This window comes from Schistocerca piceifrons, chromosome X (genome assembly GCF_021461385.2).
Source record: "Schistocerca piceifrons isolate TAMUIC-IGC-003096 chromosome X, iqSchPice1.1, whole genome shotgun sequence".
Taxonomy (NCBI): domain Eukaryota; kingdom Metazoa; phylum Arthropoda; class Insecta; order Orthoptera; family Acrididae; genus Schistocerca; species Schistocerca piceifrons.
Genome location: NC_060149.1, coordinates 727,843,955 through 727,858,810, shown reverse-complemented (window position 1 = coordinate 727,858,810; position 14,856 = coordinate 727,843,955). Strand labels below are relative to the sequence as shown.

The window sequence follows — 14,856 nt, the reverse complement described above, 5'->3', positions numbered from 1 at the left end:
CAGGGAGAGCATATGGGAACAATTGACAGGAATGGGGGAGAGAAATACAGTAGAAGAAGAATGGGTACCTCTGAGGGATGAAGTAGTGAAGGCAGCAGACGATCAAGTAGGTAAAAAGACGAGGGCTAATAGAAATCCTTGGCTAACAGAAGAAATATTGAATTTAATTGATGAAAGGAGAAAATATAAAAATGCAGTAAATGTAGCAGGCAAAAAGGAATACAAACGTCTCAAAAATGAGATCGACAGGAAGTGCAAAATGGCTAAGCAGGGATGGCTAGAGGACAAATGTAAGGATGTAGAGGCTTGTCTCACTAGGGGTAAGATAGATACTGCCTACAGGAAAATTAAATAGACCTTTGGAGAAAAGAGAACCACTTGCATGAATATCAAGAGCTCAGATGGCAACCCAGTTCTAAGGAAAGAAGGGAAGGCAGAAAGGTGGAAGGAGTATATAGAGGGTTTATACAAGGGCGATGTACTTGAGGACAATATTATGGAAATGGAAGAGGATGTAGATGAAGACGAAATGGGAGATAAGATACTGTGTGAAGAGTTTGACAGAGCACTGAAAGACCTGAGTCGAAACAAGGCCCCGGGAGTAGACAACATTCCATTAGAACTACTGATGGCCTTGGGAGAGCCAGTCCTGACAAAACTCTACCATTTGGTGAGCAAGATGTATGAGACAGGCGAAATACCCTCAGACTTCAAGAAGAATATAATAATTCCAATCCAAAGGAAAGCAGGTGTTGACAGATATGAAAATTACCGAACTATCAGTTAAATAAGTCACAGCTGCAAAATACTAACGCGAATTCTTTACAGACGAATGGAAAAACTGGTAGAAGCGGACCTCGGGGAAGATTAGTTTTGATTCCGTAGAAATGTTGGAACATTTGAGGCAATACTAACCTTACGACTTATCTTAGAAGAAAGATTAAGGAAAGGCAAACTACGTTCGTAACATTTGTAGACTTAGAGAAAGCTTTTGACAATGTTGACTGGAATACTCTCTTTCAAATTCTGAAGGTGGCAGGGGTAAAATACAGGGAGCGAAACGCTATTTACAATTTGTACAGAAACCAGATGGCAGTTATAAGAGTCGAGGGGCATGAAAGGGAAGCAGTGGTTGGGAAAGGAGTGAGACAGGGTTGTAGCCTCTCCCCGATGTTATTCAATCTGTATATTGAGCAAGCAGTAAAGGAAACAAAAGAAAAATTCGGAGTAGGTATTAAAATCCATGAAGAAGAAATAAAAACTTTGTGGTTCGCCGATGACATTGTAATTCTGTCAGAGACAGCAAAGGACCTGGAAGAGCAGCTGAATGGAATGGACAGTGTCTTAAAAGGAGGAGATAAGGTGAACATCAGCAAAAGCAAAACGAGAATAATGGAAATGTAGTCGAATTAAGTTGGGTAATGCTGAGGGAATTAGATTAGGAAATGAGACACTTAAAGTAGTAAAGGAGTTTTGCTATTTGGGGAACAAAATAACTGATGATGGTCGAAGTAGAGGGGATATAAAATGCAGACTGGCAATGGCAAGGAAACTGTTTCTGAAGAAGAGAAATTTGTTAACATCGAGTATAGATTTGTGTGTCAGGAAGTCGTTTCTGAAAGTATTTGTATGGAGTGTAGCCATGTATGGAAGTGAAACATGGACGATAACTAGTTTGGACAAGAAGAGAATAGAAGCTTTCGAAATGTGGTGCTACAGAAGAATGCTGAAGATTAGATGGGTAGATCACGTAACTAATGAGGAGGTATTGAATAGGATTGGGGAGAAGAGAAGTTTGTGGCACAACTTGACTTGAAGAAGGGATCGGTTGGTAGGACATGTTTTGAGGCATCAAGGGATCACAAATTTAGCATTGGAAGGCAGTGTGGAGGGTAAAAATCGTAGAGGGAGACCAAGAGATGAATACACTAAGCAGATTCAGAAGGATGTAGGTTGCAGTAGGTACTGGGAGATGAAGCTTGCACAGGATAGAGTAGCATGGAGAGCTGCATCAAACCAGTCTCAGGACTGAAGACCACAACAACAACAACAACATCATTAGCATTGGTTCAGACCTAAGAGCTCCCTACCTGCCTAAAATCACTCAAAGAAGCCTTCTGAACCTTGTGTAAGATTTTTAACTTCATAAGTAGGTCAACAGCTTTTTGGTGATATTGCATCTTTACACTTTGTCCTTACAATCACTACTTACCTGGCTGTTTTCCAAACAGCTGCAATCCAACCAACTTGCAATATATGCACTCATGAATAAGTGGATATCGAAGGACCTATCATCACCACAACCTCCACCCAGTTGTCACTGACCCATCCTATCTACTAATTGTGAACATAACAGCAGGTCCCTTTAACCTTTTCAGTTAAATTTTATGGTTTTCCCTGTAGTCATATTGCAGTTGCCTTTGAAGAGACGTCTCCCATTGTTTATGTATGGTTTAAAAAGGTTTATCATCTTCAGACCATGACCGGTTTCAGATTTTCCTTTACAAATCCATCTTCAGATGGCAGATTAAAAGCATTCTTAGTTGGACCTAGTTTTGTTTGTGTTATTCGTTGCTCCCATTGTATTCTTTTAGTTTCCTGAAGCTATGTTTTGTAGAACATCTTTACTGTCCTGTAGTAGTGGAGCTTCACAGTGTGCTCTAATCGGTCTAAAATGTGTTGACATATTACTTTTCTTTATCTTACCTTTTGCCTCAGCATGCACAGTTCTGGACTTCATGGAGATTTAGCTTGACTATCTTCCTTTTGGGTTACGAATGTCCTGTGCTCCTTTCAAGAGTTTAGTAGCTGCACACCCAAGTCTACATGTTCCTGAAGCAATTCTATTGGAAATGCTGCACAACAGAGGATTTAGCCAACCCAATGTTTTTCCGATATCAAACCCAATCATGCCTTTCTCTGTCTCCCTCTATCGTTGTCATTTTCCACTCTGATGACAACTGCATTATGGTCACTGGATGTCAGTTATGGAAGCACTTGTCAACTATTTATCTTAGTTGCTACCATCCACTTGCTCAAGTGGCATCTATCATAGCAGTAACACCTGCATGACCCTCAAATGAACTCTGCTGGCCCTCTAGATTTAATACAATTCCTGTATTTCATGTTTTCGTATCTCACCTCATTTGTCAGTTTGCCCACTGTGCCACAGAGACGATTTTGCATTCTTATCTGTTGCCACTAGGGGAGATGCACCTTACCCATAGATAGCTACCACCCAGCATGTATTTACGTAAGCTCAAGTAGGATGAGAATACTGCACGTACATGCTAACTACAGCCTATTTTGTTTGTGTGTCCTCCTGTGAATATACACTGTCACTAGTTGTGCAGCTTCAGCCACAGTGAATTTCCTACTTGTAATGACAATGGCATACATCACATCATAGTCAGTAATTTTTAACATATAATCAGGAAAATGTGGGAGAGTATTGTTGCTACAGTATTGTTCTTGCTAACAGACTACATCACCACCCAACCTGTCTATTAGGTAAAGCATTTACACAGAAGGAATGTACTATTATTTGAGGATGTAGCTACTATTAGTTGACCACAATATCATTGCACCTCTGAGTGAGGGCACTTTGGTTGCCTTATTGTTTTTGTCATGATATATCATTTGGACAGGCTGAACCTCTATAGTATATGCACACCTGCCTTGAAATCATTCATAATGTGATGCATTTTCCTTAGTCACCACTGTACTTGTTTACTGAAATTAACTGTGTGTTTCTCACAGCATCCACGTAAGGCCACGTGCAATAAGATCGTGGTCAGGTACAAAACAATGTTATAGGTTTTAGCCAGTGTAATAAGTAACTGACCACTTCATGTACACACCAAAAACAATATCACATTAACTGTTTTAAAGATTAAACACTTGTTGTAACTAACATTATTGACGTCTCGTTGCATATACCAGAAAGCAACAACAATTCTCAATTGTGTGTACATCAAGATCAGTTTTTTTTACAGTTGACTGGATAGGAGTCTTTCAAAGACCTTTGAAGACACTAAACACCTGGCATAGTTTTATCTTAGTACACTTCAATCGCAAAAACAACAACATTGATGCCGTATGTAGTGGTTTTTTAAGATTCCTTATTAACTGGCCAGAGGATGATTGAGGAAGCGTACACTAGTGAAAGGTGCTATACACAGGCGGCCCCGGGAAGAATGGTCAATATTCGGGGATACGACAAGAACTATTGTTCGAAGCAGAGAAGTCTACTAAACATGGGATCTAAAATGTGCCACCTACGACTGCTTCCCAATTGGAAAAAACTATTTCAACTAAGGAACTTAAGGAAGATAACTGTCAATGGATACAAGTGAAAAGATGTTCATACACAATACACTAATCTCTCAGATCCTTCTCATGGGTGTAAAATGAGTCTACAGCATCATACATCATCTGTTGAGGAAACAAGAATTATAGCTGGCTTATATTTGACAAGAGTCCAATAGCTACCACATTCATTTAATCAACTTTAGTATGGCTCTCAACACAGTATTTCATCATATCAAAATGTTTAAGCTTTAAAATGTTATATAACTGAATTAATGTATCATTTGATCTACGAATGGCCAGCAGACATCTGGAGAAGTGTTCAGTAACAATCAGACCATAAACATGACTGACAATTGCACAGGTGTGGGAGCATAAAAAGTGGCCATGTCTGTGAATGTAAATATTACCCAACTGTGGCTGAAGTACATGTCTTTCAAAGAGAGGGATGTTGAACTTAAGTTCAAGACCTCAAACAAGTTAGTTTAGTCAATGTTTGAGAAATCCTTACAGAGTGTTTGTGCGGACACAGTCAAACAAGTAGTTTTTTTTACACTCTCCTTTAGAACCACTTATTTTTGTAGAGTACAAGGCAGATGAAAGATCAAAGGAATGGGATCCCCAAGGGTAGTGAATGGAAAGGAAGAAGATCAGAAAAAACAACCTTACACCATAAGCTTCATTGATGCTGATGACCTGGCATCAGCAATTCAGTGTAATGAACAGTAGCTCAGTGGGAATTGATTAAAGTGTTCATGGCAGTCTGTCTTTAGCACAAGAAACTGATACTACAAAATCCTGCGATTCCGCAATCGAACAGGGAAACTAATAGTCTTTTTTATGTGATATAGGAGGGCGATTTGAGCATTACTTTACAGTAGAATACTAGGGCAACTGGAGACTGGTCAAACACAGCAGGTCATAGCACGGGCCCTCCGTGTGCCACAAAGTGTGATCTCAAGATTGTGACAACGATTCCAGCAGACAGGAAACGTGTCCAGGCACTACAGTTCAGGACGTCAACAGTGTACAACTATCTCACCATCAGTGCCCGCAGACGGCCACGGAGTACTACAAGTAGCCTTGCTCGGGACCTTACCACAGCCACTGGAACAGTTGTCTCCAGGCACACAGTCTACAGACGACTGAACAGACATGGTTCATTCGCCCAGAGACCTGCAAGGTGCATTCCACTGACCCCTGGTCACGGGAGAGCCAGTAAAGTCTGGTGTCAAGACCACAGTACATGGTCATTGAAACAGTGGTCGCAGGTTATGTTCACGGACGAGTCCGGGTATAGTCTGAACAGTGATTTTCGCCGGGTTTTCATCTGGTGTGAACCAGATACCAACCCCCTTAATGTCCTTGGAAGGAACCTGTATGGAGGTCATGGTTTGATGGTGTGGATTGGGATTATGATAGGTACACGTACACCCCTGCCATGTCTAACAGAGCAAATGTGACAGGTCAGGTGTATAGGGATGTCATTTTGCACTAGTATGTCCGCCTTTTCCGGAGTGCAATGGGTCCCACCTTCCTCCTGATGGAAGGCAACGCAAGGCCATACCGAGCTGCCATCGTGGAGAAGTACCTTGAAACTGAAGATATCAGACGAATGGTGTGGCCTGCCAGTACTCCAGACCTAAACCCCATCGAGCACGTCTGGTATGCTCTGTCGACGCATCGCTGCATGTCTTCAAACCCCTAAGACACTTCAGGAGCTCCAATAGGCACTGGTGCAAGAATGGGATGCTATACCCCAGCAGCTGCTCGACCACCTAATCCAGAGTATGCCAACTCATTGTGTGGCTCATGTATGTGTGCATGGTGATCATATCCCACATTGATGTCTGGGTACATGCGCAGGAAACAGTGGCGTTTTGTAGCACGTGTTTCGAGGCGGTTTTCTCAACTTATCACCAATACCATGGACTTACAGATCTGTGTCACGTGTAGTGCCTATGCTATTAGCGCCAGTTTTGTGTAGTGCCACGTTGCGTGACACCACAGTCTGCAATTATCCTTAATTTATGAACATGACTGTAGAAATTAATCTGAAGTAATAGAGTGTCCAAAACCTGTGTGAAAATTTTATCTACTGTAGAAGGTGGAAGCCCTGTGGTTAAGTTTGGCTCTTAATAAATGAAACATGTAGAGTGTTCCCAAGTCTTTAAAACCGCAAGTACTGGAAAAAAAATTTGCTGCCTGCCTGTTAATGCAACCAAATCACACATGTATCTACTGTTTTAAGTCATATCTGCAACTATATGAACTGAAATCCAGAAAAAATATGCTTCACGTATCTAATGTTGTCGATAAATTTCCAACAACAGCTCACCGAGATCTGTAGTGTGTCCGGAAATGCCAAAGTGCAAATTAGGTGGTGTCCACTGAATCTCCAGTACAGTTCAGTTACTCATCGATGAAATAATAAAGTGAGCTGCAGGATCACTTCATTAATCACTTGTTAAATTAATAATTGTTAATACCCTACTATTATTTTTAGCGTAAATTCTAGTGGAGCAAATAAAAGTAAAGGTAAGACCCCATCACTGACTTAAATGGTTTGTCACAAGTAACTTGATGCTACTATTCAGTTTTAGAACACATTGGTGAACAGCTACAAGTGACATAGTTGTTAAAGCATACAGCATCTCTGAATACCAATAGTAGTGCATTAAGCAACAGTACTAACACACTGAAAGAAAGATTCTCAAGTCTTACACCAACGGAAATAATATTATTCTGAAAATAAAGGGAAATGTTCTGATTAGTATCTCCTAAAATACAGAGCACTTGCTTGAAATTTACAATGTTCAAAAACTGAAGATATCTTTAAATAATATTAAAAAAACTGTAGAAAATCATTTTATTAATTCACAATTTCAGGTGGAATTATACAACTACACAAGTGGAGACAATAGTCATAATCGAAGTATTATGACTCAATTCCATATTGTAACAATAATATTTATACATATTGAATCATTAACTTCTCACCATACCTTATAATCTTTGAATTTTGTTTAATACGTAGTATTTCAGGATCGTCAGCCACTGGAGTGAATTTTCCTTTTGCTTTTTCGAACTCCGCATGGTACATCACCTGCGAACATGAATATTCTATTGCTTACAATATTTAGTCTATTCTGGAAACAGTAGAGCAAGGCAATGTAAAACAGAATTGGTTGTGCTTTCAAATGTAATGCTGTCCACTGCTACTATTCTGAAATTCAAACTTCATTTTCTCTAGGAGTGTCCTGTCCTTTACTGTACTTTTGAACATAAAATATTGTCAAAGATTATATTTTCATATTTATTTCTGGACTTCTATAAACACAGTGACACACACAGTGGCTTTAACATAAAATATTAAAACGACAATTACTGGTTGTGTTTATGGTCTGTTTTGGGACTCTTCCATAACAGTTTACAATCATAAATATTTTCCAGTAGTGTTGGCATCACATACTAGGGTTTAGGAGCAATTTTCAATCCTTTGCCATACAAAATGACAGATAACAATAATTTACATTTCCTTTTTGCAAACGAAATACACTAAAAAACGCCTAAAACTTGTGTATGGAATTTAAATTAATACTTTCCACTGAAAATCGTTAACTACCAATTTTAATGCGGTGCATAAAACTTAACCGATGTTGATATGAACGCATGAAATTCTTGAGCAAAAGGGAATAAAGACAACAATACCAGCAAGAATAAATTGGGGAGGTGAATTGAAGCCAAGCTTAGGTCCAATTACCAAGCACTGAAATGTGGGTGGTGAATATTTATTCCAAAATCTAATGCCAGTGAAAGCAAACTGTGCCATCCCTACAAGTCTGAGCTACTAGGTAATAAGCCTTTCCACTTCTAATCATCAGTATTTTACTTAGCACTATGACTAAAATCAGGTCTGCAGATTTTGACTATAAGAATGTGTAAATGGTGGAGGTGACCTATGGACTCTAGAACTGTGTCAGATATTTAAGTGATAGCAGGCGCATTTAACTGGTTTAAATGTTCTCTGCATACCGTCAGGATGCAGGGCTATCCATGTGGATAAGTAATGTTACAATATCTTTTGAGAAACATTGCTTTTTATAATTTCTTCCTATTTCAATGCTAAATTATTCTTAGACAGCTGAGAATTCTGGAAACTGGAATATGCCAAATTTTAAACCATTTTCCTAAATTTTTGGGGGAAGTAGTCATCACTCATTCTGATGCAATCACCACATACTGTGATACTCTTTCACTTACATCCCATTTTCAGTTGAACATCAACTAATAACTGACTGAGTAAATGCCATGAACACAAATGCAATGTTATTTTCTACTGAAACTCCAATCATTAACTTAATTCACTACTAGTAGACCATGTATCAGTCAATTATGGCTTACTTACATTACTTTGAATTTTTGTATTTTCTGCTATTCTCTTGAGTTCTGGTGTCTCTGCCATGGTAGTTGCCTTTGCCTTGGGAACATGCCTGTGAAGTAAAAAATAAAAATAAGAGAGTTTAGACATTAGACTTTTGTAGTATTTTCTTGTGCTACATTTTGTCAAATTAATCAAACAATCCTTTGGGCATTAAATGCCCCTCACCAATGGAGCAGGCATTTGAGATAAACACTACCCCTCGGCCTGTTTGCAAATTGAGACCAAACTTTTTTCTTGTCACAAAGACTGAGTTTAGCACCATTCATCTGTAGGGTGATATTTTATTCATTTTCTTCTTCAAGGCAGAAACCCTTTATCAGTGTCACTACATCCTGCACTTTCTTTGCATTTTGGTTCTTTAGTCCTCTACTAAAGTCTGTACATTTGAGCAAACCTGAAGTTTTCATCAGAAATCCACAGCATTTGCAGTTAAACGATACTGTACTATGTAGCAGTGATCCAAAGCCACCATTTTAAATTTGGAGAAGAGTGATATTTTTGTCTTATTGTATTGTCTCGCACAAAATCAGTCTGGTGTTCTTCACAACCTGGTGCAAGCATTTATTAACATTATGGTATCATATAGCTTTCTTACCCGTTTGTTTGTCACAAATTTTACAACTGATTTTCAACTAACTTCCTGAGGAGTTAGATACTAAAACTTTCAACATTGCTCAGAACTGGATGACAATGCAACATTAACTCGCTTTCTTGTCTGGTGAGCGGCGGAGGGTACATTGTGTACCACCACCATATCCCCTTTTCCCCATTCCAGTCGCATATGGGTAGAAAGGTTACTGGTAAGTCTTGTGGGCTTAAAGTTTCTTATTTTTACCTCCACGGCCTTTTCATAGGATACACATAGAAGGAATCAATATATTCTTTCACTGAGGTGAAGAGAAAGTGAAATAAATCTGAAATTTACCCCATGTCCCTTTCGTAATGTGATCAAAATGTTTGAAAAATTTCAACAAACAAGACAAACGCAGAAAACAATTACATCTTTTTTGTAAATATTTAATATACCACTTTTTAAATCTAACTACGAAGTACAAATTTTTTTCCTAGTCTCTTACAGCTTCCTAGTCTCTTACAGCTTCCTAGTCTCTTACAGCTTCCTAGTCTCTTACAGCTTCCTAGTCTCTTACAGCTTCCTAGTCTCTTACAGCTTCCTAGTCTCTTACAGCTTCCTAGTCTCTTACAGCTTCCTAGTCTCTTACAGCTTCCTAGTCTCTTACAGCTTCCTAGTCTCTTACAGCTTCCTAGTCTCTTACAGCTTCCTAGTCTCTTACAGCTTCCTAGTCTCTTACAGCTTCCTAGTCTCTTACAGCTTCCTAGTCTCTTACAGCTTCCTAGTCTCTTACAGCTTCCTAGTCTCTTACAGCTTCCTAGCTCCATTACAGATAGTCTTTAAAACCTGTGATTGAGAATTGTCAATAGCTACGAAAATACTTTCAAGATTTAAAACGAAAAACACGAGCCGCATGCAATACATAATGCACGAATAGTCCACCTCCTTACTGTTATGTATTGATTGCGGCCCACGCTTTTCATTTGACATCTTTCATATATTTTCATGGTTATTAAAATTCACCACCACATATTTTCAGGATTATCTGCATGGAGCCATAAGAAATTATTTTATACCTATTAGTTCAATTTCAAAACGTGGAAGGTATATCAAAAATTTATTTTTATTTAAATAAGTATTTTTCACTTCAGTAGATTGCTCATTGTAGTGATGCTAATGTGGCCTTCGGTGTTAAGGTGAACCTCTGCACTTGTAGCCATATACACTAACCACTTAGAACAAGGCGACGGCCTATTATATATGCGCACTGCCACTTTACAAAGTAACTCAAGTCGTTTCACGAGTCTGAGAAGCGGCAATTTAAAGCCGCATTCGACTCAGTGCCAACCAAGAGATTTGTCAGGTGGGGAAGTTAAGCTTATTTCCGAGAACTTGCCACCCCTCCCCCGTAGCTCGCCCCCTTCATCCTTCGTTTCGGACGAAAGAAAGCGTGCGGGCAGTGTATACTAAACTCTTTACGTGGGAAGTATTAAGCGCTTTAATTTTTAATGTAATAACTCAAATATCTTAGAACGTCATTGCATATAATCTGCCACTACATACTGGACATAAGCTTGTCCATCTCATTTAGTGGCGTCGTAGTTTAAATGATTACCATTCCCAACATTCCTTTACCACCGCCTCCGGCACTAATTTTCCACTTTTCGTTTCTGATTTTTATCTTAAGTGAAGCATTTGTATGGAAAAATGAATACGTATATCGAGATAAAATAATCTCGCGCAGTGATATATATGCGATTACTTGATCGTACAGAAATTTAAGTTTTATTTACTTGATTTAATAGTGAGGCAGAGAGACTGAAGAGGACAAAGCGCGTAACTTCGCTGCTGTACAAACAATATATTGAGAAGACACTAAACACACAGCGAACCGCGCACATTGCATAGGAGGGGATGCTCTCGCATAGAGAGAACGTCGGCAGCACACAGGAAACTGACCCCGAAAAACAGGCAGCGGAATTGAGACATAATGTAGCCTAAAAGCACAGAGACTTGGTCAATACGTGTTAAAGGTGATGAGCGTGTTCACTGAATGAGTCAGACTTTCACCTCGCCTATTGACCTACTTGTGGGGGACACTGTTACTTTCAGCTCGAGCCGCGCAACGGAAAACAAGCCTCAGTTTACCGCACACACCGCTACAAGGCACACGATACGACGAAGTCAGCTGTCAACCATCTACCAAAGAGGGCGGCTTTAACTGTATGCTGCTGCAGCAGTATCTCTCACTTTATTTCTGTTTCTATGGTACGCGCAAAAAAATATGTAAACAATCCTTTAATCATATCTGTAGTGGCCACTCGTGACAACGACACATTTCAAAAACCTACATTCATGTCAAAACGCGGGACTGAAACACGCGACATTCGTTTTAAGAGTCCAGCAATACTACCGTGATACCATGGAGGACGTCCCACAAGCTGTTTAGCAGAAAGCGTTTGGGTGTCGGAAATCTTATTACGAGGGTATTAAACGATCATAGTTTTGGTTCACTGGTCACCGGGGTATAATTTCTAGAACATTTGCCACGCTTTTCCAGGCGAACGATGGCCTTTCTCGTCTTCGTTTGAGCTGGTTGGATTGGCCGTGCGGTTCTAGGCGCTACAGTCTGGAACCGCGAGACCGCTACGGTCGCAGGTTCGAATCCTGCCTCGGGCATGGATGTGTGTGATGTCCTTAGGTTAGTTAGGTTTAAGTAGTTCTAAGTTCTAGGGGACTAACGACCTCAGTAAAGTCTCATAGTGCTCAGAGCCATTTGAACCATTTGTCTTCGTTTGAGGTTCACAATATACTAACATTTAAGCATGATTATATTACACAACAGTTTAGAAGGTTTATTGACTTCGCTCGCTAGCTTAATATGACGGCGCAGCAACAAGATGGACATCCGACAGAAATGGCAAATCCGCAATGAGCGAACACTTATATCTCAAGGGATGTCTCTCGGCTGTAACAGGAATTAGTATTTTAACATTTGTACACAGACCCGTCTCACATTTCTAACTTGCGATGGCGATAGTGCGTTATTGTGTTGCTCCTGGTTTGTACACAACAGCGCTTGCCGTCTTGGAGGACATGCCAGCCAGCCATCCAGCCACCTACCTCAGCAAGTAGTTTACGTGTTAAGTACATGTGTGCCAGTACTATCATACATATAAAGAAGAAATGAACGAAACCATTGATGTTTGGAACGTTTTAAATACTGTGACACCCAAGTTAAGAAGCCGTCATCCAACAGACGAAGGTTTAGGGCAGGATGATGACACTTTCACAATGTTTTTAGTGGGTCTAATTATTCAGAAACATGAACATTCGTTTGACTGCTCACCTTAAGTTACAATGGACAGGAGAGTGAAAAAAAAACGACTTTTTAGACGATAACTAGATTAATACTGTTCAAGATTGTAGTGTTGGTGGCAGTGGCGGAAACAGTATTCCTCAGAGGGAAGTTAACAGTTCTGGCGACAATGAACTTTCAAAAAGAAAGAAATCCAGGAAGACCAAGATATTCGCTAGTACTTTTTTAGGTAGGGTATGTTTTGTCGAAGTAGTAAACCGGACAACTGCAACTTTCCAGCTACAGCCACAGTGCGTTTGCAACAATGATGGAAGTGAATTGAATTGTGAACTCTCTTCTGATGAGACACTATTAAAAAAATTGTCTTCAGGAAAAAGCATTGGGGCCCTAAAGTCAAAAAGGGCTGTTGAAAATCTTCCATCAAACATACATCGGGAGGCGAGCACGAATGGGAAAATGTGGAAAGACCATTTAAAATCCTTTTTCGTGAACGTTGTTCATGACCAGAAGTACATGTTACTTGGTGAGTGAGTGGGCATAAGGACAACAATAGTAAATGATTCTTTCTTTTGCAGGTAAAGACATTGAATGCGTGACCATTCCAACAGAAACACAGCCGGCCGCGGTGGTCTCGCGGTTCTAGGCGCGCAGTCCGGAACCGCGCGACTGCTACGGTCGCAGGTTCGAATCCTGCCTCGGGCATGGATGTGTGTGATGTCCTTAGGTTAGTTAGGTATAAGTAGTTCTAAGTTCTAGGGGACTGATGACCACAGCTGTTAAGTCCCATAGTGCTCAGAGCCATTTGAACCATTTTCCACCAGAAACAACAAAATGCGTACACCCTTTGGACCTGTAATTCAGGCAATATAAAATAAATAAGAAGTCTATGTGCAGCGACTTCGACACTAAATTAGAAAATATAATTTTCACAACGAAAATTTATTCTGTTACGCATGACCAGCTGTCTGCTCCTGTTTATCAAACTATGCTTCTATGTTTCTGGCAAGTGGCGTGGGGTATAATACCCCCGCACATCACAAAATGTGATTCTACTATTGTGATTCTGCATATTGTTTCATGCATTTTGTTGAGATACCTTACGTACATTTTCTGAGTCCGATAGTCGGCAAACTAAGAACAACACAATTGAATGCTTTCACCATCCTAATCACAGTGATACATAAAGCTTCTGAATAGAATTGGAACACTGTATTTCTGTTCGGGCCGATAGACTTCTCTTGTCAGAGTGCCGTACGTCCAAGTAAGGACAATCTCCCAGCACAAAGGACTGCCTGGAATTACATTACCCAAATGCACAGAAGGTGACATTATCTCTGCCGTTAATACGACTCTCTAATCGGGGCCGCCCAAAATTAACTCCCAGCACGAACAGCAAAATTTTCGACACCGCCATGCATTCATCCTAAGGCTGTGTTCCGCAACCTCAACAACAAGACTGACCACTTGCATAGATTTATAGGCTATCTAGCAGTGGTGTGATACATGTAAGCTGGCGCTTACGCCAAGAACAGTAGCTTTGTTCCAGAGTGACTAAGGCGTACCTGGTGGTATTTTTAATGGCACCATGCCCTACTACGACTCTCCTTTGGAAAGAGTCCCCGTTATTAACCGGTCGATGGTCCTGTGCTGGGCAGAGTACCTGGGGAGACTTTCACTCTGCTATGCAGTCGCCGCGAGCTCCAGGCTATTCCAACTTATCTCCCCAGCTTTCACGAGCAACGCTATCTCTGCCGCTAGCACACACCAATGTCATCACTCTGTGACAAACAGCCCTTGCTGCACAAATATGGACGTAACGATCCTTAGCTATGCTAATATCCGCAAAGCTATTCTAATACGACTGTCACTAAAAAGCACGATGCTGCTGGAATGTAATGCCATACGAGATCCAAGACCGCGAGCACACTGCACACAAGGACCAAACGAAAATTGTAAAAAGTTGCGTGCCTATCAGAAATACAGTTAAGTACTGTGCTAGATTTAAATTCTTGCAAATTGTTTACCACTGGAAACAAACCTGTATCGGTCATAGTCGCTCAACACACACTTATTTCGAACCACGAAAACTACTCGATTGCGAGTAATAAAAATGTAAAATGCAGACTAAAGAGTCACATGACTTATGAGTTTATAAATATCTACTGTATAACGACCAATTTATCGTAAAATGGGTGTCTTAGCGTACAGCATTTG

The 14,856-nt window shown here is 40.2% G+C and overlaps 1 protein-coding gene across 2 annotated transcripts in view; it reads right to left on the bottom strand.

Moving 5' to 3' along the window:
* LOC124721896 (LIM and SH3 domain protein Lasp) overlaps positions 1-14,856 on the bottom strand; it is a 164,242-nt gene that overhangs the window by 10,943 nt on the left and 138,443 nt on the right. For both annotated transcript variants that reach the window (XM_047247050.1, XM_047247049.1), the window contains exons 3-4: positions 8,717-8,801; positions 7,314-7,414 (exon numbers count right to left, since the gene is read on the bottom strand). In XM_047247050.1, coding sequence (XP_047103006.1) covers positions 7,314-7,414; positions 8,717-8,801 — 186 coding nt within the window. The remainder of the gene's footprint in view (positions 1-7,313; positions 7,415-8,716; positions 8,802-14,856) is intronic.